The 24,119-nt window shown below is 37.5% G+C and overlaps 1 protein-coding gene across 1 annotated transcript in view; it reads left to right on the top strand.

The window, feature by feature from the left end:
- PLCE1 (phospholipase C epsilon 1) overlaps positions 1 to 24,119 on the top strand; it is an 838,097-nt gene that overhangs the window by 463,408 nt on the left and 350,570 nt on the right. Inside the window, exons 8-10 of the mRNA XM_044055634.1 lie at positions 8,923 to 9,105; positions 10,197 to 10,314; positions 11,536 to 11,686. Coding sequence (XP_043911569.1) covers positions 8,923 to 9,105; positions 10,197 to 10,314; positions 11,536 to 11,686 — 452 coding nt within the window. The remainder of the gene's footprint in view (positions 1 to 8,922; positions 9,106 to 10,196; positions 10,315 to 11,535; positions 11,687 to 24,119) is intronic.

Raw genomic sequence — 24,119 nt, 5'->3', positions numbered from 1 at the left:
ATTTTGTTTGTTCTCCTTAAGAGTCTGCATCCAAAATCCCAATCTCTCCTTATTTCTTGAACTTCCTCCCTGAGTCAGCATCATCTCTTTCCACTTTGAAATATAGTTTTCTGCTTGTGCTGTGCATAAGAGGCTTAACTATGTTGCTCTAAAATACCCCCTTCAAGTTAGGTAATCCTAGTCAGCCTTGGGCTATGGGTAGAATCAGCTTATCCCACTTTACCCTTGCTGTCTTCCCTTTCCAGATAAAAATCCTTCACCTTTTTTTATTGCTATCCACAACTTCTCGTCTGGTTGATAAAAGTATGCCTGACCTGTGTATAAGACTAAAGGGACTAAAAACATTTTAATGGCATGTATCTTAGTATACATATCCGTATAACAAAACTTCCAGTTTCTCCATTTTTGTATTATCTTCTGTTTAGTCTCTTCCCATATATCTTTAGCTGCCAGCACAGTCATTTCTAAGCCATACTCCTAAATACTTCATTTTATCACGTCCCCATGAATGTGGATATTACTGGACCAATTTGTGTGTGGGTACATAATTTTCTGCCATTGCCTTTGTTTTAGCTTTATTAATTTTGTATCCCGAGAAGATTTGAAACTGTCTTAATATGTTCCACATCACTGTAATGTCCCTTTCTGGTTTTGTCATGTATAAAATAATATAATCTGCAAACAGAGTCAGCTTTTCCTGACTACCATACTAATTATATCCTTGAATTTCTGAGTCCCTTATGTTCTATGCCAATGGTTCTAAATATAATGCAAACAAAGGGGAAAGTGGACAACCCTGCCTGCTTCCTCTACTCAAAACAAACTGATAAGGAATCCAAACACAAAAAACAAACTAGAAAAAGAACTGAGACAAATGAACACACCCTCACTGCACCACTTCTATTAAAACAATCCAAATGGTATCGATATCCACCTTCAATGGACCAAGCAAAACATAAAAGTTTTAAAAACTTCCTGTGAGATATAAAATCTGTCTACCCTAGCCCAGTTTTTATATGTGGTTGAGTAATGTGTAAAACTCCTAGTACTGAATTCACATCTTCCATGCCAAACATTTTCATAAATTTCTTCAAAAATCTACCCTCCTTTGCAATATTTTCCCTTCTGTCCCCCTCCCCGACACTTCTTCACTGTTGCAAACCAAATTGCAGTCTCCATCTATAAATAATATTCCTTATCTTTTTTTCTTCTTCTATCACTATTGGAGCTCTGCTTGCAATTAATGTAAGTACTCCTCTTTTCCTTTGCCCCAGATATTCTGCTGAATAATCATCCTGAAAACCTTTCTTTATCAAATTCATACGTTCATTTCTTCCCAGGTGTGACTCCTGTAGCATAGCTATTTGCACTCTACATTTTTAATATAGTTTACTACACTTTCTTTTTTATATTTATCTTTAAGACCATTCCGATTGAAGGACATTACAGGCAGCACCATTTTCCTATATACTTATTACTATCTTTGATGTATAGCTGCTCTTTTGCTAAATGTTTAGTTCCAACTTTTATGTTAATGTATACACTGTTCGGAAGGTTGGTCTTTTATACAGTTGTTTCATGTCATATCTGTTTGTGCCTATGTGACATCTTACATAACTTTTTGTTTTTTGAAAGCCTTCAAACAGAACAAACAACCTCCCAAAATATCCTGTTAAAACCTATGAACTTAACAGTAACAAACAAAACTATGTACATCATCAAATACTGAAGTTGTTGCTTCCTAATAAGAACATAAGTTCTAAGTTGATAGCTACACAGACAGGCTAACGTTAACCAAAAAGAAAGCTTAGTCATGCTAAGATGCATGGTATAACCTGTTCTATTAGTAAGTGCTGTTTGGTTTTATATATTTTTATAACTCTCCCAGTTGAGAAAACACTTGAAAGCTTTCAGTCAACACTCTCCAAGCCATTTCTCTTTATCAAATTGTCTTCTAGTGACTTGCAAACCAGTCACAAAACTGCTAAGGGGACCTTGTTTACATTTCTCAAAACTGAATAAAGAAAGAAGAAGAGTGAACAAGAAGAAACAAAAGCACCTGTTTGTATTAGTATTCCCATTACATTTAAAAAAACTGAGAAAATTTTACTTCGTCTGACTGGTTTTGTAATATCTTTAATGCTGTCACACCTGGGAAAACCCCTAATTGTTTTCATGGAACATTATGTCTTTATCAATTTCTCTGTTCTTTTTTCTTCTTTTCCATCAGCCAATCCCATTCCACCAGACAATCTCCAGTTTCTCTTTATCAGATTGTCTCCATGGAGGCATAAAGACCAGCTGCAGAAATGCTACTTAGTATACATATTTGCAAGTTGTAGGAAGAAAAGCCTTGTAATATTCAGTATTCTTTTTAATTTACTTGCTCTCTGTCTTAAAACAAAGGTCCTTAATCAGTCATTTCCCTATGCAAGAATGAAGAAGGTGCATTAGTTTGAACTCTGTCAAGGCCCCCTTAACCAGGCTCCCTTTTTCTTTTTTTAATAATTACATTGCGTATGTTTCTTAAAACTGCACAAGAAGAAAAAGAGAAGAGGGGAGAAAAATAACTGCACAAGTAGAAAAAGAGAAGAGCGGAGAAAAATAAAAACAACACCTTACAATCCCCATTACGTCCAAAAATACCATGTAAAAAAAACATAAAACACAGATAAAGTACTATTAAGAAAATAGTGTTTTCTTTACTTACAGTTAAACATTCACCCCTCTCTTCCCCTCCTCAAAGCATTTTTCTGAACATTAATGACATGAAGTAGGGCATATACTTTAGAGTCCCCACTCAGCAAACTAATTTTGAAGAAGTCCAGTATTTCCAGAATTTTTTGTGTTGTCATATTTAACAAATATAATTATTGCATTGTAATCCCACATTAAATTACTGATTTTCTTCATGTTCTTCTCCATCACCCAAATCCTGTCTCTGCTTCATTTCCAATGTACTCTCAATTCTTCTAGTCAACTCTTGTGCTCTCTTTCTTCTCTCCAACATTTCCATTGAAATACTGGAAAAGGTTTCACAGGTGCAGTCTCTTTGTGGTCTTTATTACCAGAGGAACAAGGAGCTGAATTTCCTTCTGTTTCACAGTTCAGTTTTTGTTGGACAAATTTTTGTATTTCCACCTTAGCATGAACTTCATCAAAAATGATTTTGTCCCTCCAGGGAAGAATACCTTGAAGACAGCTGGGTACAGCAGTTTGAATCTCACACTGTGTCTCGACATTCTCTGAATAGAGGAATGAATTTACTTCTCTTTTGCCTGATGTACAATGAGAAGTCATTCTCTAGAAACACTCTGCTGTCTCCTGCTTTTAGTATTTTGTCCTTCTGCCACAGTTTTGACAAAATCACCTCTTTCTGCTGATAAAATTGCATCCTTATTAAAGGTCTAGGTTGCTTTCTTATAGCTAGATTTGGAGCATACACACTATGTGCCCATTCAACTAATAAATCCTGGTGTGGAAAACCAGTCCAATTGTTTATTTGTGCTTTCATAAATTTAATGCAGTCTATGCCTTCCTGCTACTCTGGCATAGCTGAAAATCTCAAATTTTCGCTATGTGCTCCATCCTCTAATTCTATTATTTTTTTGAAACATCTCTTCCTGAGCAGGGTCATATTCAGCCAGTCTTTTCTTCATTTCGACCTCTGATTTTTGCAGCTTTGTCATCTCATCTGAATATCTGTTTAAAGCTTCTTCCATTTGTTCCAGACTTTTGTTGTTTGCGTTGATATGCTATGTCAGTGTTTTGTTTATTTTAACCATGTCTTTATGCAGTTGTCTTATATCATCCTGTAGGTTATTGTAAGTCATGTCTGAAGGTTGCATTACTTTTTGCTGAACAGCTGCAGAACTCTCCATAATCAGTGTTTATTCCTCACTTTTTGTAGCTGATTTTTTCCACGTCTTTTCTATTTCTTTATTCCTGGCATCCAGGCAGTGTACTTACTAGCCAGTTACTGAAATTCACCCATAAACACAAGTCTACTGGCCTTCTCTGTTGAGTTTCTGTTTTTACACTGGGAGAGCTAGAAACAAGCTGTTACTCAATGTGCAGCCATCTTAGAACCTCACCCATTATTTATGGTTTTGTTCAGAATTCAGTCAAAACAGTTAGATTTTCATTCTATACCCTAGAATTAATACCATATATAGTAACCAGAATAATCTGGCTAGGCCATAAAGAGATCCCTTTTCAGTAGAGCCCTGAGGAGGAAAAGCTGCAAGAAAACTAAGTATACAAAAATACAGTAATTATAGGTGGAAGTCGTTATAACAATATGGCTGCCATAGGAGAAAAAATTAGCTAGAGCAGTGAGGTACAATTACCATTTACAAAGAAGAATAAGATGAAAAGTGACAGAATCAAGGGCACATTGTGGTATGAAGAATATAATATGCAGAGATTACTACACAGTGCATTACATTAGTTACAGTTCATACATGGGCCAACAGGAACAAAGGCTATTACCTAAAGAATGAAAAAGATAAATATACAATTTAAAAAAATGAACTAGGAAAAGATTTCAAGGAGACTAAATTATCCAGGTGAATATGTGCAAGTTCAGATCCGGGAGTTATACAGATAGTTTTAAAAATTAAGTTGTTTACGGATTTTGTTTTTGTCTCAGTGCCTGAGGGAGGATGTTCCATTTCTAAGTTATGCATGATGATTACAGGGTATCACCCAAAGAATTGTGAGAATCGTTAACTACAAATCCCTGTGTATCTGATGAACAACGAGGTCTTGAAGTCGATAACCATTACAAAATGTAGTCAAAGGAGGGACATTTATCAGGACATTACTAATTTCAACTATGAAAGACTAAGGAGGTTTGGAGTTCAAGACAATTTAATTTTTTTCTGTGCTAGTCAGCAATGGGTGAAATTTGACATCTTGGTTGCAAATTGGGTGATTTTCTTATAGCACCGTTCCAGTTGTTACACAAAGATGTGCTAGTGTTTGTGAGTATAGGTGAAACATAAAGTAAGGCAAAGGGTAGGTAGGTGGTAGATGTATTGATTCTTGATTGTGGAGTGAGAAAATTAGAGACCCTATACAGAAGGCCTCGTTTTTGGTGGCTTTTTATTATGTTATGGATATGAGTATCAGATTTTATTTGAATATGATTATCAGATTTTATTTGATCTTGTATAGTAACTCTTAGTAGTTAGGAATGGGAGTCTACTTCATGATAAATGTTTTGTGGAATTATAATTGTGAAACAAGTCTTCTTGTGTGATTGAGGCTTAGGGGCGAAAACATTAGTTTTCTTAAGGTTTAGGGTTTAGGTGCAGATATGAATGTGAGAGACATTTTTCTGTGAAGGTGAAAAATTCTTGTGTTAGACTTTGAAGTGAGGATTAGGAGGAGACAGAGCAGATTAGAGTAGCATCATCATCATACTGGATAATGGTAGCATGGGGTATGGGGATTAGGAGGAGACAGAGCAGATTAGAGTAGCATCATCATCATACTGGATAATGGTAGCATGGGGTATGGCCATCAATAGTTTGTTTATAAATAGCTTGAATAATAGGCCGAAGGATTTAATCCTGTGGGACACCTGTAGCCACAGGCAGAAAGGTTGAGAAGGATGAGTGTCATCTTACTGCCTGTGTATTGTTACTAAGGCAGCTAGAAAAGCAATATAGTGATGAAAGGAAAATCTGAAGAAAAAAAGTGTGTGTATTAGTTTATTATGGGAGACAATATGTTATGATATGCTTTAAAGAGATCTAGAAAAATTGAAGCGATAAGATTATTTTTATTTTTTCTTGATATGCTGAGATAAGGAAGGATAATAAGGCTGTAGTTCTACTGTAGTATACAGGATAAAACCCATGATGATTTGGAGAGAGAGAGAACATTATTAGAGAGGAAGAGTTGAAGAACCTTATTGTGGTTGCATTTCCAGGAACTTTTAAAGAGCTGATAGTACAGCAGTGGGTGAAAATTAGACATATCAGTGGAACTGTGTCCTTTGTATAGGGGAGATTGCTTTCCTAAGGTAAGAGCAGTAGATTCTGGTACAGAGTGATGAATGAGTATAGATGTTGGGCAGGAGAGTGGTTTTGCTGCAGGTTTTAGGTGCACAGCTGGATGATTATGAGGGCCAGAGTGGAAGGATTCAGTCTGTAAATTTTCTTTTTCAATAGATTTGATTTCATCTGGTTGAAAGGTGAAGGACTTGAGGATGTGTTGGTCCATGAATGGAAGGTGGGATGGTTTCTTGGAAGTGAAATTGTATTAAGACTGCAACCGTTTTTATAAAATGGGAGTTGAATCTACAATCTATGTCTTCATAAGTAAAGTTTGGAACTGGATTAAGTTGAATTGCTTGTCCTGGTTTGAGGAGATTGTTGATTAGGACCAGAGGGCTTAATAGAGGAACACTTGAGAATTTTCAAGCAAAGTATAGTAATGCCTTTTATTAGTTAGTATGATTTTTTAAATTGTGGAGGCACTTATATAATTGGAAAGTAGAGAGATTTGTAGTTGTATGACATGCTTTCCAAGCCATGCCTTTCTATCTCATGATAAGTTTTGTTTCTGGTTTTAGCCAAGGGGCTAGGATAGCTTTAATTATTTTCTTCCTAGTTGGGGCAACAATATTAAGCAGGTTAAGGAAGATGGAAATGAAAGTGTTAACTGATCGAGTGGAAAAAATTTGAGTATTAGCGCAATTGATTTGTGATAATGAAGAGAGGAAAGTATTGAGGTGGAAGTTCTTTAGATTTCTAATGTAGATGAGTTGGGGGGAGGGTTCATAGATATTGCATTTTTGTTGTGTAGCAAATGTAAGATGATCACTTTAAACTTCTGGAAGTGCACCTGTTTCTTTTATATTGTAAGGTGAACTAGTTAGAAACCAATCAATGGTAGTTGATTTGTTGGTTGTTTTAATGAATGTAGTAGGAAAGCTGACTAGATGAGTAAAATCAAATAGGTTGATTGACACTGAAGAGTAATTATTGTTTGTTGATTTCCATTTATGGTTAAAATCAGCGAAGATAAGGGTTTCATGGTTAATATGAGATGATATCCAAGATAGATGAAGCAGTGCTTGGGAGTTGGAGACAGTGACAAGACATGCTTATTTGTTAAGGTTAAGATTTAAGTGTGAGACTAGGATTTCAACAATTAAGAAAGAGGGCAGTTTGTGGGAATAAGGAATGTTAGCTAAACAGGATTAGTAGATTAGGACTATGCCCCTCTTCTTTTGTTAGTGTGATCTTCTTTAATGATAATATAAACTGGATGTGGAAGATTATTGCTATTAATGTGAGGTTTTAGCCAAGTTTCAGTGATAGCAATTGCATCAGTGCAGGCAGCCCCCCAGGCATGAAATTCTGTGATCCTATTTGAGATACTACAAATGCTAAGAATCTGAAGAGTGAGGAAGAGAGAAATTGATGTGTATATATATATATATATATATATATATATATATATATATACTGCGGTGGTGATGCTGCGGTAGCGTTGTCACCTCACAGTTAGACGTTGCCCGTTCAATTCTCAGTTAGAGAGTCTTCTGTGTGGCGACATGCGCGAACAGGCGTTCCTTCGTTGAAGGTTGTGCATTAGGCCCGGCAAGCCAGCACGTAAAACTCTTCTGCCAATCATTAGCGGACCGGAGTTCCGCTGTGGCGACCCCTACCCGGGAAAAGCCAAAAGACACAAACAAACAATATATATATATATATATATATATATATATATATATATATATATATGTATGTATGTATGTATATACATGTATATAGGTGAGATCAGGGTTAGGATGAACATTGCCTGAAAAGTATCACATTATAATTGGTAGGAGAAGACAGGGAGTTGTATACTGAGATGTGAAGGAAGGTTTCTTGGGGCATGTTTTGTCTTAGAAGAAGTGAGCAGTACTTAGGAGAAGAGATATGGTGGATTCTGTTTGGTGATATTTTTTTGAGATATGTATTTTCTGGATTATGATGAAAGAGTAGTGATGGGTGAGAGAAGCTAATGAAGTTCTAGTAAAAGTTTGATAAGGGAGAGTAGCATGATTTGTTCCAGTGTGGGATATACATATTTATACAAGTAGTGTAAGAGCATTGTCATTGCAATTCGATAAGCTTAACTTGTAGTTGGGAGAGAGGGATAATATTTTGAATTTGTAAACAGGATGTGCTTTGTATTATAATGGTAAGTATGGTTTTATTTATGGTAGATATTCATAGTGTTGTGATAGTAGGATATGAGGGAAATGAAACGTGTTATCTTTTCACTGGGTAGAGTTTTGGAGTTGTGATGTGGGAGGAGACAGGATTGTAGGCGCCCTGTCTAGCTACAGTGCCTTCTGCCCTTTCAGGACCTTGCCTTAGTAATCTTTGTGTGTGCCTCTTGATTCCTTTTCTACCAAAAACTCTGCCATGTCTTTTGGGTAGCAGAAATTGAAAAATTTCAAATTTGTTGTCCATGGTCAGTGCTCACAGCCTTTCCATTAAGCTGGTCTTGTTAATTTACTTGTCTCTTTTCTATGTCAGCATTGCTAATTGAACAAACTGACATCTTTCTACTTAACTTTTCTTCCATAACTGTGCAGTATTGGCCCCTTCCATCATTGTTATGGACCTTGCACAGTTGTGGCTGACTTGTCTTTCTGAAGGTAGGATGTAGTTCCTATTTATCATGGCATTGGACATCCCTGCTTTAAACAAATACATAATTGAGAAAATATTCTGCTGGGGTTTGGATGGTGTGCACTTTGTTCAAAAACTAAAAAGAGTAATAGAAGGATCTGAAGATTTTTTTTTCTGCTTTTTGATCCCCACTGAAAGTCCTGTATGCTGGATTTTTTTTCTTTTTATTACACTATCAGAAAGTTAAGATGTTGCATTTAATATTGTGGACAATTTACAGGAGGATGGCAGATATGAAGGACCAACCCTGGCACAAGCTATTGAATTGTTTGGAGGAAGGCGCTGGACTAAGAGAAATACAAGCACCACATCACTGACCAAAAGTACTGACAAGCCTGCTATACAGAGAAACAATACTCTGGGAATAAGCAATGCGAAGAAAAAGAAAAAGTCTCTAATGAGGGTAAGTCAGGCTGTTGGTGAGTGTCTTAGGTCTATTTCTGCAACAGATAGTGATGCCAGTACTTTTTTTATCTGTTGATTCATTAATCAGGCAGGTTGGCTGGTCCACAGTGCCTAATGTTGCTACATGTTTAGTCATGGCGTCTTATGAAGTCTTTGTTCTCTTGCCAGTACAGGTCAAGAGTCGATCCTGCTTCACGACTTTTAAAAATTAGTGTAGCTATTTTATTTTCTTTTTTCCTTTTTTTTTTCTTTTTGAAGCACACCTCAAAGTGTATTGTTCATTGTGCCACATGAACTTTAAGTTTTGTATTCATCTTGAAGTTCTGCATCCCTGCTTCCCTGTTATGCATGCATAAACTGTAAGTACAATAAATACAAGCACCGTCATATGCGGTAAGTCTATATTAAATGCAAAGCTCCAGGATTAAGAGGATCCATTAAAATGCATGTGGCTGTATTAAAGAAATTATGGGTTCCTTTTTAGTTGATTGCGTTTTCAGAAACTCAAACTCCATATGGTTGAGAGTTTTTGAAGAACCGAAGCTTTTGAATGGAGATCACAATACAGTGATGATCAGGAAATTTACCTGTTTCCCCACTGCAGTGCGATCTTGAGAGTTGTTATATATAATTTGCAGAGGATGTGGGAGGGGGGTGAGGGGGGGTGTACCCAGCTGCAAAAATGTGAAAAAGGTAGATTTTTTTATGTTTGAGTTTTCGGAAACTCGGTTATATGGTGTCTCCAATATTTTTTTTGAGTTTCCGAAAAGTCGATTATCTGACATAGACCCAAATTATGACATCAACGTACTGTTTAATGTTTACTGCTTGTCTGTATGATATTTTTCTGTCATTACTCTTGTCTAATGCAGTGTTTGCTTATGGAGCTTTTCCTCTGGTCTGTATATAAAGGGGTTAACCTGGGACACAACTATTATTAAGAAATAAATTAATTTGCATAATTAATCAGCCGTGAGACTTCTTGTCATAAGACATGACAGAAATAGTAGGACTTAAGTACCATTTTTGCAGTTATCTAACAATGATTGACACACAGACTTGTAAAATGAGCATTTTTTATCTATCAAGGGAGACAGTGGAGATGGCACTGACGATGAGATGGTGTCACGTAAAATAAAGAGCTACAAAGAGTCCCGCATGAGAAGTTCTTCTGATCCTCCAGATTTTGATGAACAAGATGAAGCAGGTATAAATTGCTGAGCCAGCATTACGGTTTAAAAAAGAAATATTTTTGCCCCTCAAAAGATGCTGCTGCAGATATGCATTTCTCAAAAACTTTCCTTGCAGATGGCAGACAGTCTGCAGTTTATTCTGTGAGCAATTGCTGGATTATCCAGTATTTTGGCATCTGCATGAGAATCATGGCATGAAAACAAAGTGCAAATTCGTCTAAATCTAACATTTTTTACAAAGTCTCTTTTGTCTGTTTTGTGACAGTAAACTGCCTCTTTTACAAGATCATCTATATTAAAAGTAGGCTGTTGGAGTATCAGCAGTCTTTTATTCAAAACAACAGATTGTTTGGTGCTGTAATTCAGCTGTGGTTTTTCCTGCTATGACTTCAGCATTGTGCAGTTATTACCAGTCTGCAGACTTTCTTTATAGTAGTGTAATTGGGGACAACATTTCTGCAAATACTTTTCTTCCTTGTATTCTTGAAATGGAATTGTATCATCACTAAGAATGCACAAAAACTAAGCCTTGTAACCAGACTTTCCAGTGGAACGAATTAGTAAGAAAGTAACTCATAGGTGATTAAAACTTTTTGTTATATTGCAATGCACGCACAGTGAAGATGCCTTTGTAAAACAAGCTTTCTTTTAAAAAGATACTGCTTTTGCAGTTAAAATTATTTCATCTTTGTGCAGTTGCTTCTAAGCAGTCAGTGTATTGTGCATTATTTTCCCCAAGTGTGTGGTTTCTTTTATGGGCATACTTATAGTATTTGTTTGAAATATGTATGGTCTCTTTGCAGACTTCATTTTTCCTGTTTTGTTTCCAAAATATTCCGCTATTCATTTTCTAGTTCCTTGCAAGAGGATTTGCAGTTTGGGAGCCTACAGCTTCTGTGTTCACCCTTATATTTGACCACCTTATTTCATTTAGTTTTGCTAATACCGCTGCTTCTCATTTATAACATACTGTTATGACATTAAGCCACTCCCATCCAAGTCATTCTAAATGTTCTTTATCAAGTTAAGTTAAAAACGCAAAAATAAACAAAATGTTCCACAAGGAAAACACCTGTCTCTCTCCCGTAAATTATCCTGTCTTTGGGTGATCACAGAAAAAAGTATTTCCTTGAATCCAGATCATCAACATGGCTTTTAATTATGCCTTCTCATTTCTACCAGTGTGTGCTTGCTGCTTAACTAGAATTTCGGATTTATTGTGCTTCTTTTTACAGAACGCTGCCATGGAGTGACCATTGCTTCATCCTGTGCAGTGGCATCAAGGAGGGCTCAGTCACTCAGTGTCTCAAGAACACCAATGACAGCAACACCAGTCAGTCCAGCTTCTTCTCCCAGCCTGTCGGCAACCAACAAGAGTCAGCCTAGGTGAGTGTTATTGTCAGACTGATTTTCTTATTTTGACATTCACATACTTTTGACCTGGATGCTATGCAAGCTTCACCAACAAGTAAAACAAGGATTTATCTCTAAGGTTCATGCCTTGTGAGTTTAACTGTTGGCCTAGCACAATTGTCCCATTCCCCCACATTCACACTTTCACTAAAAAATAAATCATGAAAATAAACAGGTAGTATACCAGTCAAAATATCAATCCTGGCAGTCAAAGAGCCAACCTCCACCACAGTTGATGATGCTCCCTTGATTATAGTGGAGCAAGCCTTCTGCTCCAATTTCAGTTCTCCTATATAGGTGTTTTCACTGGATATAGAGGATGACGCTGATGGTCCTTCTGCTCCAGGCCCTTCCTTCCTTGAGCAGGACACCAGTCCCCCATTGTTGATTAAAGTCTATGGATGGTAAAACTCCAGACAAGACCCTAACAGTGGCTTCACCCAGCACTTAGCACCTATAGCTACAGCAGTGCTGGTACCTAGAGAGAGCAGTTTTCAATTACTGGTTTCCGCTACACTAGTCCTTCTAGCATATCTCCTCCAGCATCTGCTTACCCAGTGTTGGGACAATCAATATGTGTACATATTGAGGCTTTACCTATGATGCCACCTTATCTGTTGCTGGTCTACTGATCTTCATTACCCTCAGTGTTGGCCTTCTAGTTGTTGGTACACCTGATGCTGGTCTACCTGATAATGGGCTCCTCAATGTCAGCTGACTCAGCAGAGTCATATTTTCATTAACAAGTCAGACAGAGGCTGGTATTTCAGACAATTATTTCCACAGCTACCATGTAGCTGGCTTCTTTTCTGTTTTATAAGGGGTGGGAACATTTCTGCAGACATTTGTCTTCCTTATATTCTTGAAATGGTGATTGCATCATCTCTAAAAATGTACAAAAATGAAACTCTGTAACCAGATTTTCCACTGAAATTAATTAATAAGCATCCAGACAGGTGTATATGTGGCTAGGCTGTTTGCATTTCTCCTACACAAGCTGTTGTAATCAAGCCTTCTCCACCATGAACCTCCTGCAGCTTCCCTGCAGAAGTTTAGAGTCCCGTTAACACAATTCCTGGCTCATAATCAGGTGTCTGCTTCTAAGCAGCCCCAGAACTTTCTAATTAAGGGTTATACAAGTCACAGTGGCATAAGAAGGCTGCGGCTCAGACTAAAAATTTGGAACAATGCCATGAATTGAACTCAATTACATTGGTTATGGAGGATGTGGAGATAGTCCTTGTACTCCAGCCCCTCTAGAAGACTATAACATGATTCAGATCTTGCATTTAATTCATGGGAAAAGGGATTTACGTTAAGAGGATGTATCTTCTCCATAAAGGAGACTTAATTCCTGCAAGATTACAACATCCCTCATGGATTGTCTCCTTATAGCAGGTATGCCAAAGGATGTCACTTCATATGAATGAGAATGCCCTGACATGTGGCTTCTGTACCCTGGAAGACAGGTTCTCCTATTCCTGAAAGCAAACGTAGTTTGTGGAAATACGCATCCAAGACAGACATTGCCATATCAGGAGCAACCCTTAGAAGGAAATCCTGTTCATATACCCCAGCTACCCATCCCTTGGGTGAGGAATTGAGGGTTCTGGACAAATTTGGAAGGTATATGGAGGGACCACTGCCTTATAAAGGAAACTGAACTATTTTGCAGACATTCTTTACTTCCAGTGGTGCCAGCTACATACAGTGCACCATGTAGTGGGTGGAAGGTAAGCAGTCCCTTGAAGGACGCCATCAATGCTTAGAGCACCAACTTTATGGTTAGAGTAGCATACAGTACTACAGATAAGACAGTTAGGACAGCAGGATTTGGAATTGCCATCCACTGGCACTCCTGGATAGACTTAACTCCCTTCATGGACTCACCCTTTAAGGATCCCCTATTGTTTGATGCAGAGACTGATAAAACAATAAAAGCTATAAAGGAAAATTGCCAGTTTCTTATGGGTAAAGTTGTGAAATTCAGAGTCTCAAGTGTGCCTTCAACAGGGCACAGAGGAGTCAGCAGGGGCCATGGTTCTACCAAAACTCACACACCCAAACATACGCCTATGCTAGACTCCATGATCAGTCCAGGTTAGGGATGAAGCATGCATGCCTGACCATAGGCAAAGGTCTATAGCAATGTCAGGGATGCCAAGGACAGTCCCATGAAGAACTCACAGCAGTACTAACTTCCCACACAACTATCTCCAGGAGGAGCTGATTTAGGGGGACACTCATTCCATGCCTTCCACTGACTTGCCATTACATCAGAGGATTGGAAAAGCAATACAGTAAGACTGAACGTTTATCTTCTTTTCCATTCTACCTAGTTCATAACATCCCTTTTCTGACAATCTCTACTTGTCAGAAAACAATTAAAAGGAAATAAGTTACAAGCTTTCGACAGGAAAGAGCTATCAAAATGTTTCCAAAAGAACATTAATCTTTTCGATATTATTCTGGAATATTTGTAATTCCAAGCGATTCGGGGGAATTTAGGACAGTCCTAGGTCTGAGTTGCCACAACAGCTTCATCCCCAAAGAGTTTCTCCGTAAGCTCACACTTCAGTCACTTTTCCCATGTGTATACAGAGGAAAAGGATGGACATTCTCTGTGTATTTCTGGGATGCTTACCTGATTATCAATACAATGAGTCATTCCATATGGGTCTTTGCTTTCATGTAGGGGTCAATCAATATCAGATTCAGTCCCTTCTGTTTGATGTAACCATGGCTTCGAAGGTGTTCACAAAACTCATGTCAGTAGTGGCTGGACACCACAGACAACTGGATTACATTTTTTTTCCTGCCTTGGCAACTAATTACTGATGGTCAGCTTTTGAGAGTGTCTCATGTCATACAGTGGTGCATGTGCTGCTCATTTTTCTACTGTTTAAGATTTGAGATGTCTTTCAAATTTGAAAATTCTCAGCTGAACAAACTCTTTCAACAGCTAATGTTTGTTGGCTACTCTTAAACTACCACCATATGTTGGCTCCTTTTACCCCTCAAATGGCTGAAAAATTAACTAGCCACCATTCCCAGGTAGTAACAGGCTGCAATTTTCCAGGCTGTTAAGCCTAATGGTAGTCTCATTCCAGCTACTGTGTGAGAGTTAATCAATGGACACTGAGAGTGCAGTGGTGTCCCCCCATCAGTAAATCAGGACATTCCCAGTACCTGCCCCCTTCCCTTATATCTAGGGATCAGGTCATCACTGCTCTCTGAAAGGCAAAAAATACAGCCTCCATGGGACCCGATAACATCCCAGGCTGCATCCTACATGAACTCAGGCAGGAACTTCCAGCACCATTAGGTGCCTTTTCAACCTAAACCTGAGTACCGGCTTTGTCCCAGCTGAGTGTATGACAGCCACTGTCATCCCTTTACACAAAGGTGGAATGTCCATCGATCTGGGAAATTATAGACCCATCAGCCTAACTAGCCTGATCTGCAAGCCATGGAATGGATTATCATGGACCTCATTAACAAGTACATTGGCAACCTCCAAACACCTGATTGCACACAGTTTGGCATCGTCAAGGGGAAGTCATGTCTGTTAAATTTGGTCGACTTTTTTGAGACAGTCACCAAAACCATGGTTGAGGGAAAGACAGTGCACACCACCTACCTTGACCTGGCCAAAGCCTTCTACACTATTCCCCACACGAGCATAATAGATAAACTCTCTCAACTAGGCATCAATCCATATGCTACCAGATAGGTAGCTAACTGGCTCACTGATAGAACCCACCTAGTCAAAATAGGGGAGGCCACCTCAAGCAGTAGACATGCACTGAGGACATACCCCAGGATTCGGTCTTGGGGCCTCTGTTATTTAGGATATACTTTTCTGAGGTGCAGGCCAAAACCAGTGGGTTATGGCTGACTGCAAGCTGGTCTCTGTCATAAATTCCCCTATTGACATGGACATCCTCCAAGAGGGTCTCACCCAAACAAATGACTGGTGCCAGAAATATGGCCTCAAGCTGAATACAAAAAAAATGCATAATTATCCCCTTTGGGGAGAATGATATCCATGCACATTATCACATTAATAACAATGTCTGAAGCATGCAGTCAGTCGTGAGGGATTTGGGCACCCAGATTGATAGCAGCCTGACCTTTGACCACCATGTTGCTTCCATTGTACGGAAAGCTTTCTACATGGCCCACCTCATAAATAAGGGTATTTCATCCAGGGACAAAGGAGGTCATAACATCCCTGTATTCTTCCCTTATAAGACCCATTATTGAGTACAACACCCCATTTGGCATGTACCTCTCCAAGCACATGCAGCAGCTGGAGAGACCACAGAGGTTCCTCACCAGGAGAATCCAGGGACTCAAAAATCTGCCACGCACAGTGTGAAGGCTGCCAGCCTAGCTAGATAGAATTTTGTAAATAATTCTATGTCATTGTAAATATTAATATAATCCACAGGCGTGTTTTTACAAATGTAAGAAAACTGTGTTATATATTCTGAGCTTCAAAAATGTAACCACAGTGCACCCTGCTGGAAGAAAGCTGATAAGTGAAGCATTTTGTGACTGTTTTATCTCAAGCTCGGAGACAGGATGTTTGGACTAAGGAATTCTTTCTATTGTCTTAGGACAAGAGTTAATTACTAGGTATTATATGTAAAATGTCCTTTATTGCTTTGGTTTCCTGGCAAGTGCAAGATTACAAACAAATGTTAAAGTTTGAGTTCTGTGAGCCTGAGAAACTTCAGCAGAGGTGTTAATGATGTAATGTGAAATGACTCAGCAGTACTGAGTGTTATCAATTTAAGACTTTCTCAGAGAAAACAATTGAGCATTTTGGATTTTGTCTAAAGCTGACAACAACACACCAGGCACTTGCTTTGCTCTGTAAGTAGGATCTTAGATCTTAGTATTCCTCTTAGATTTAGATAGAAATAGTAAGATTAGTCTAGCTGTTTTCTTTATTTATGTCAGACTTTCCTACAGTATTATTTTAGAGTTTTCTGTGATTTCTGAACTCTGTAATGTCATTATGTTGAATGAATAAGTATTGTCTTGTTTTTTTATTTATTTATTATTAAATATTTTGAACCTTTCAACTGTGGCTGTTTTGTGGAGAGATAATTTAAGCTCTAGAGTACTTGCATGTATTTGGTGATACTGTCCAAGCCCTCCAATAGTCTTACTTTTCGGCACACTTACTGTTTGGATAACAGTAACATTACACAGTGAAATTGGTCACCCTTTGGGAAGGGCCTTATAGTAGCTGATATTAGTGGTTGTTGGCAGTCAGTTCTATCTTATAGTTTGGGCAGAAAGGGGGCACAGCTGGAGAATCTCTGCCAGCCTTCCCCAGAGGTGTCTGTGTGTTTGTATATAAATCAAAACTTAAAGTGTGTGTGTGTCAGCTACTTGGGCAGGAACACAAAGCACTGGTTGGACAGAGAGGGTGCTAGACATTTTAGCTTAATCATTAGGCTGAGATCTGTACCATGTAGCTCTGCCAGTGGGGAGTCTTATTGGGGATCTGGAGAGAAAGGGAGAAACCAGCCCCAGACTGACTGATCTCTGAGTGCTGTTAAAGGAAATTGTACTTTACTGTGTGTGTACTTGTAATCCTGCCAATATGCATGGGCGTCACACACAGATAGGCTAAAAGCCCTATCCTTCTACTCTGTTTCATACAGTCTCCTCAGAGGTAACCTTTGTCTTGCATACAAGGTGATCTCAGACCCCTACTTGATGGGACTGCTACATATCCATAAGTCAAGCTCCACTCAAGTAACCCTCACATACAGCCTCATCCTGGTCTGTGACATCAATAGGACTTGTTGGCGGGACAGATTTGTGTCCCAGAGTCCCTCATCTGTAGAGTAGACTCCCTCTCCATGTCAAGCAGGGTACCTCTTTACCCCTTTTTAAGCAAAACCTGGATAACTGATTGGGAAATAGAAAATACATCCCTGGGATTGCACCCGTGTCCCTGTTGGACAGGGGCATAAGGTGCTGATTTGTCTATACATGGACTAAACTCTTGGCTAGGCTTATAATGGCCTCAGGGCCAATAGTCTAGTAACTTCCTATGATTCATGCCCAAAGCAAGATCACCCAGTTATACAGAAAGCATCTGACATTGTGGCGCTCCCCCTCTAACCTCTTGCTCAGCAAGCCCTTTGCAGTCCTCCATCAGAAGGATCCATAATGATATTTATGTCTTTTCTGAAATGTGGGTGCCACTTTAGTAACACCACAGTACAATGACTGTGGTCACACCATAATGCTAGATAGCATATCAGTGTATTATGAATATGAGCAACACTCTTTACCTCCTTGCCTTTCGGACAATACTATTGCAACTTATCCAGGGCATATTTGTGTTCAGTCAGACCAAAAATCAGTAATGTGGTACATCAGTAACTGGTGAATACATTTGTATATCCCTTTGCAAGGTATTTCTTTCAGAGGTCCATATTCCAGAGAGGACCATCCATCTGCCAACCAGCTAAGCAGGTTCATTCAAGTACTCATGAATGGTCAGACAGCCCATCAACAGTCCAGAAAATTTCTCACATACGGGAGTGCTCTGTTTATAACCTGCTCACCCTCCAATATTACAGCAACCATTTCTGTGTGATTTCAACTTGTAACAATCCCACCTTGGATACATTGACTCATTAGAGGCCAGTGGATCTACCTTATGCATTCCGTACTTCATATGCATCACAGAATTGTGGCACACTACTGAGCTAGAAAACATGTGCAATTTCAGGTGCATTTTTATCTCAATATAATTAATAATTAAAAATATCCAGAAAGTTATCACTTTTAATTATTTGCCATGAATAAATTACAAGGGAAGGAGTCCCAGTTTACCCTGTCTAGGTATCTGTCAGAGTCTAATGTATTTTGCTATGGAAGTTGTACTAAAATATTACCAAGCAAACCAAAAGCACATTCTGCTAGGGCTATAGCTACTTTCTTAGCTCTGTTGGTGACATCTGGTCCAGTTAATGATGGTTGTGCTGGTGGTATTTCCTTTTCAGATATGTATTTAATTGTTTATTTTTACTTATTTTTTGTTCAGAAGATTAGTCCCACTAAACTAATAGCCTCTTTTCCGGGGGATAAACCAAAGTTGGTATCGATACTACTAGGGGAAATTTGGCCACAAAATCAGGGAATTTCTCCTACTCTTTAGAGCTCCTACATGGTTCTGAAGGGCTTCTACAGCAGCAAAAAAGTGGTCTAAAGGAAGCAGCAGCATGGAGGAGGACAGAAAGGTTATATAGAGTTTGGAAGTAGAAAATGAGAATTTGGAGGGAAACAATGTTCCGTATGGAGCTTCAGAATGTAAACAAAGATCCCCGTGTGGTGGATGTTACAAATCAGCAGCATTTAGCTCTCTTAGTGGAGAAGGAAGTAAGTCACTCTGTGGAAGTGGAACAGATAACAGAACTGGGATCTGGATGGCTTGTAGATGGTGATCTGTTAAAAATAATTGAGCAAGATGATCCAAGATACAGTTCTGCTGTTTCATAGGTTGAGATAATTTTTTAGGAAGCATTGAGGATGGTTATGTGGAAAAGGAACCAAGTGATGTGGCAGCAGAGAATGCAGCAGGAAAAAAAAAACGTATGCAGTAGTGGCAGAACATAAAAGAGGAAAGCCGCAACAAACTGAGAAGTTGTCTGGTTTTGGGGCAGCAGATATTGCAGTAACTAAAAACATATGCAGCAAGGACAGTAGGCAAAAAAGGAGAACAGCAACAAACTGTAAATAAAACTTGTAGAGCACAGTGTGTGATGTGTCTTTAAGAACCATAGCAAGTGATGACTGTGCATGTATAAATAACGGGCACATGTTGTACCTAGTGCCATTTTGAAAGTGCAGCCAGAGAGTAAGTATGTGAGAATCAATGTAGTTACTTTGTATGTAAGTTACCTAAGTTGAAGTTAATAGCTATAATTGTAATGTGTTTGTACATAATAAAGCTGCTTGAACAGAACCCACAAAGACTCGTCTATTACATCGTGACAACACAAGCGACAAAATTGTTGTAAAAAGAAGAGAAGTCCAACTGTGAGAGTAAGAACAAAAATGATACTGTAATAGATGTTATGTATGGGACAATTTGGTAACTCTTCTGGGTTTTAAAGCTCAAGAAATTCAGCCTTTTTATACATATTGGCACAGAGATTTTTTTGTAATTTAACTTCTGAAACTGAGAGTCTGATGATGAAATTTCTGGAACTGTTTTACAAAAAGAAAGGTATTCATCCATGGAACAATTATTTGTTTTCTGGTACTAACTTAAATGTTTAAAAAATGTTACTTTGTCATTTAGAACTGATGAACTAGGAGAAGACAGTGTTAACAAAGCATGCAGAGTTTGTTTGAAACTATTGATAATATTGTGAAAGTTAGATATTACAGATATTTATGGAATGGAAAGTGGAGGTTGGAAGCCATTTTGAAATGTGAAAAAGCACAGTCAAATACTAGCCAAGTCTTATTTTGTGGCTGATCATATAGGGAAATTACAATATGCTGTCAAGCCTAAATCATGTTTCTTTTGTGAGGACTTTTCTCATTTAGATAATGATTGTAAAAAGGTGCATTATAACCAGTGTGGGGGAAAAAAGGACATACAACAAGAAGATGCATGCCTGAGTTCAGGTTGTATAAAAAAAAAAAAAAAAAAAAAGACAGTTTTGGATGTATTTTCAAGAGCAAACAGTCTTCTTCTTCTTTCGGCTTTTCACAGTTAGGGGTCACCACAGCGGATCACTTGTCCACTCATGATTGGCAGTGGAGTTTTACGGTGTCGAGTTGCCAGCCCGGCGCCCAACCTTCAACAGAAGGCACACACATGCACACCCACCTAGGGCCAATTTCAGTAAATAATGGGAAAAAAAAGGAAGAAAACATACATGAGGATGGACAACACGAGGCTGGAGGGGGGAGGGTAAAATAGGTGAAGAAGAAGAATCTGTCGAAGAAGAAAAAAATACATAGGGGAAAATGAAGAGAGAGAGAGAGTGTGTGCAGGAAGAGATGTCAGGAGAATGATTGACACTAAAAATTTAACTAGTGAGAAATCTGATTCTGAGGATCAAGGATTATTTCAAAGTAAACCCAGGAAAAATATTTGGTTGGGGGAAAAATAAAAATAAGAAAACAAAAATGTATGAGTAAAAAGTAGGAAAATAGAGAATGGAAAGTAAAAAAAAAAATCCAGAATGAGTTGAGAATGAATTTGAAAAATAAGCTGTTATTATTAGTGAATTGGAGGAAAGTAAATGTTGATTCATTATCAGGCCCAGATGGTACTGGTTATAGAGTGTTCAAGAAATGAATGATTGGCAAAGAGAGTATTTAGTAAATGTACTGAATAAATGATTGAAAGAAGGGTTTGCTTATGAAGAATTATGTAGTGAGATATTGTTGCAGTTTATATGGAAGAAAGATGAGAAGGATGAAATCAAAAACTAGAGACCCATCACACTAAATAACACAGACTGTAACGTTTTTATAAAAATAATACAGCGAAGAATGGAAGGAGGATGAGAGATTATGGAAGACGGTATATATGGCATAAAAGGGAAGGGATGTCAAAATCGTTAATGGTTGCGAGCAAAATTGTGGATGATGATATAAGTAAAAGGTAAGATGTGAAAGTTATGGCAGATGATAATAGCGAGGCATTTGATTTAGTAGGATATGTTGCTTTGTGGGATGTTATAGAGAAGTATGGAGTATGTTATGGATTTAGGAGTGTGTGTATGTCAGCATATCAAAATAATAGAGTGAGAGTGTTAGTGAATGGCTGGCTGAGTAAAGAAATATACATGCAGTGTGGTATAAGACAAGGATGTCCCACAAGTGGAATGCTGCTTGCATCAGTGATGAATGCAACAGTGAGTGAAAGATGCTTGATATGTGATGCAAAAGGAGGTGGTGATAGTGATTCCAGTACTTCTTGCGTATGTAGACAATGTAGTTGTAGATGGTAAGAACAAAATATGGATGAGGGAAGTGTTGTTTTCTCTGAATAGCTGTTTAAAAGAAATGGGAATGACCTTGAACAAAGATAAAAGTAAGGGTTACAGAGATACGTTGAAAATATGGGTGTATTTTTCAGTGAATAAAGTGTTTTTGCTAGGAATAAAATTTGGTAAGAATTATGTAGTTTTGATGCAGTGGGAGAGTTCTATAAAAGAAATGAAAGAAATATGTCTTCTCTGAAGGACGTTTAGATTAGTATTCATTGAAAAAGTTTATCAGGTGAAATTGGTTATTAATGGCAAAAATAGCATATATGTCAAATGTTTATATGATCCCAGAAAAATATGAAAAGGAAATGATGCAGTTGGGGTTTTCTTTCATATGGGTTCCGAGATTAAACTCTGTGAAAAAAGGTGTGTTGTATAGAAGTGAAAATGGAAGGGGATTGAGGTTACTAAATCCATTTGTTTATTCTGCTTTATTAAACTTGTATAGAGTATTAAAGTTGGTAAAGGAAGAGAATGAAAATTTAATAGTGAGAATGTTTAAATATAAGTACAAAAGTTTCTGGAAGATGATGAGAAAAAGTATATGTAAATGAAGAAATTAAAAATACTAACATGGAGAATAAAAACTGATATTATAGAGAAAGATAGAAGGATTTGGTATAATAATTTGATGAAATGATATTATTATTATTATTATTATTACTATGTAAATCCTCCATATTTGTAAACTAAACATATTTGTAAACTCAATACAACAGCCTTCAAACTTGCAGAAGGCCATAAGGCCATACATGTTACTGTGCCTGTGATCTGATGTCAAGGCTGCAGCTTCACTTACTTTTAAACTGATAACCTAAATCAGTTATTAATAATTTTTTTAATAAAGTTACTAATGGATCAGAGATCTTGAGAATTAATTTAACATATTCTACTAATATAAGTCACATATATGATATTTTAAATAAACACTGAGATATTTTAACTGAGTCAAGATATTTATAAAATAGTGGGTGATAAACTATAATGTACTTTTAGGAATGAAAGGAACTTGAAAAAACATTTATGCTATAATGAAGCTAGACTAGCCTCTGTACCTGTTACTAGTAGGACTGTTACACATCCATGTAGGAACTGTAGTTACTGTGCTTACATTACATGTTTTACTCATCCAGTTACTCAGAAACATTGTTATAATAAGATGTTTTATTCTGATAGTTGCATCTAAATATGTGGTTTACCTTGCCAGTTGTAAGTGCTGTAATGTGTTTTATATGGACAAAACAAACAGAATGTTTAAGGAATGAGTTTGTGAACATATCAGTGTTATTAAGCAACAAATTAAGAAAAATGCCTTGCTAGGCATGTCTTGGAAATGGGTGCAGACAGTTTTCTTTTTCAAGTTGTTAATCTTAATTTATGAGGAAGGGAAGTCATTAATTGTATTGAAAATTATGAATATGAACTGTTTTCCAAGATGAATTCAACTGTTTTTCCAGGTTTATATGGTATGTATTAATTGAAACCGGTTTTAAAAAACTTTTTTTAAAAAGATGAATGCCCCTTTAATGGGTGAGTGTTTTAAATGATCATGTGATTTTCTTCTTTATAAATTGAGTATAGTGTGATGATGTAAAAGTTGTTAATCTGATAAAGCTGCTAAGTGAAAGAGCGTATTATTATATTTTTATGTTGTCATATATTAACTATTAAAGTTACTTCGTACATGGATTTCAGCTTGCTGTTATTTTTTCTTACAGTTAATAATGCCCACTAAGTAGTCTGGTATCCATACACTTTGCAGGAAAAAAAGAAATGCTCTCCTATTCCAAAGAATGTGGCTTTAAATGTCCAAGATCATGAGAGGTTTTAAATGTGAGGCATGGTTCTTCTCTGAGTAATAAGAAAGCAACAGAAGGAAAAATATACCTGCAACATAAAAAGTAGTGTGTCCTCTTTCTTACTTAGTGTGAGACAGAAAAACACATATCTACATATGATTATTCTGTAATATATTGGATACTGCAGCACTGTTTCAATCAAAGTAAATAAATTCAGAATAAGTATCTCAGTATCTTTTTTGTGACTCGGTTGAAGAAAGATTTATGTCTATATCACCCCCGAAGTACATACCATAGCATTTTAAAAGTCACGCCATTTTCAAAAGCACAGAAATAGACATTATGTAGAGTTGCATTTAATTTATAATGTGGTGGAGGTCACCTATCTTCATCACAAACCACCTTACAATATTCTGCAGACCCTGCAAGCCACACTGCATTTTTCATCAAAGTTAATTTGGCTGAGCTCTGGAATCTAGGCAACCAACCCGTGACATATGATGACCTTGGAATTAATTATATTAGGTAAGAAGTGTTGTAGGCTGTGTATCCCAGATAAAA

Source organism: Protopterus annectens, chromosome 14.part0 (genome assembly GCF_019279795.1).
Source record: "Protopterus annectens isolate FY-2018-M chromosome 14.part0, PAN1.0, whole genome shotgun sequence".
Lineage (NCBI taxonomy): Eukaryota > Metazoa > Chordata > Ceratodontiformes > Protopteridae > Protopterus > Protopterus annectens.
The sequence above is the reverse complement of the archived record's forward strand: the minus strand, read 5'-3'. Positions and strand labels throughout refer to the sequence as shown.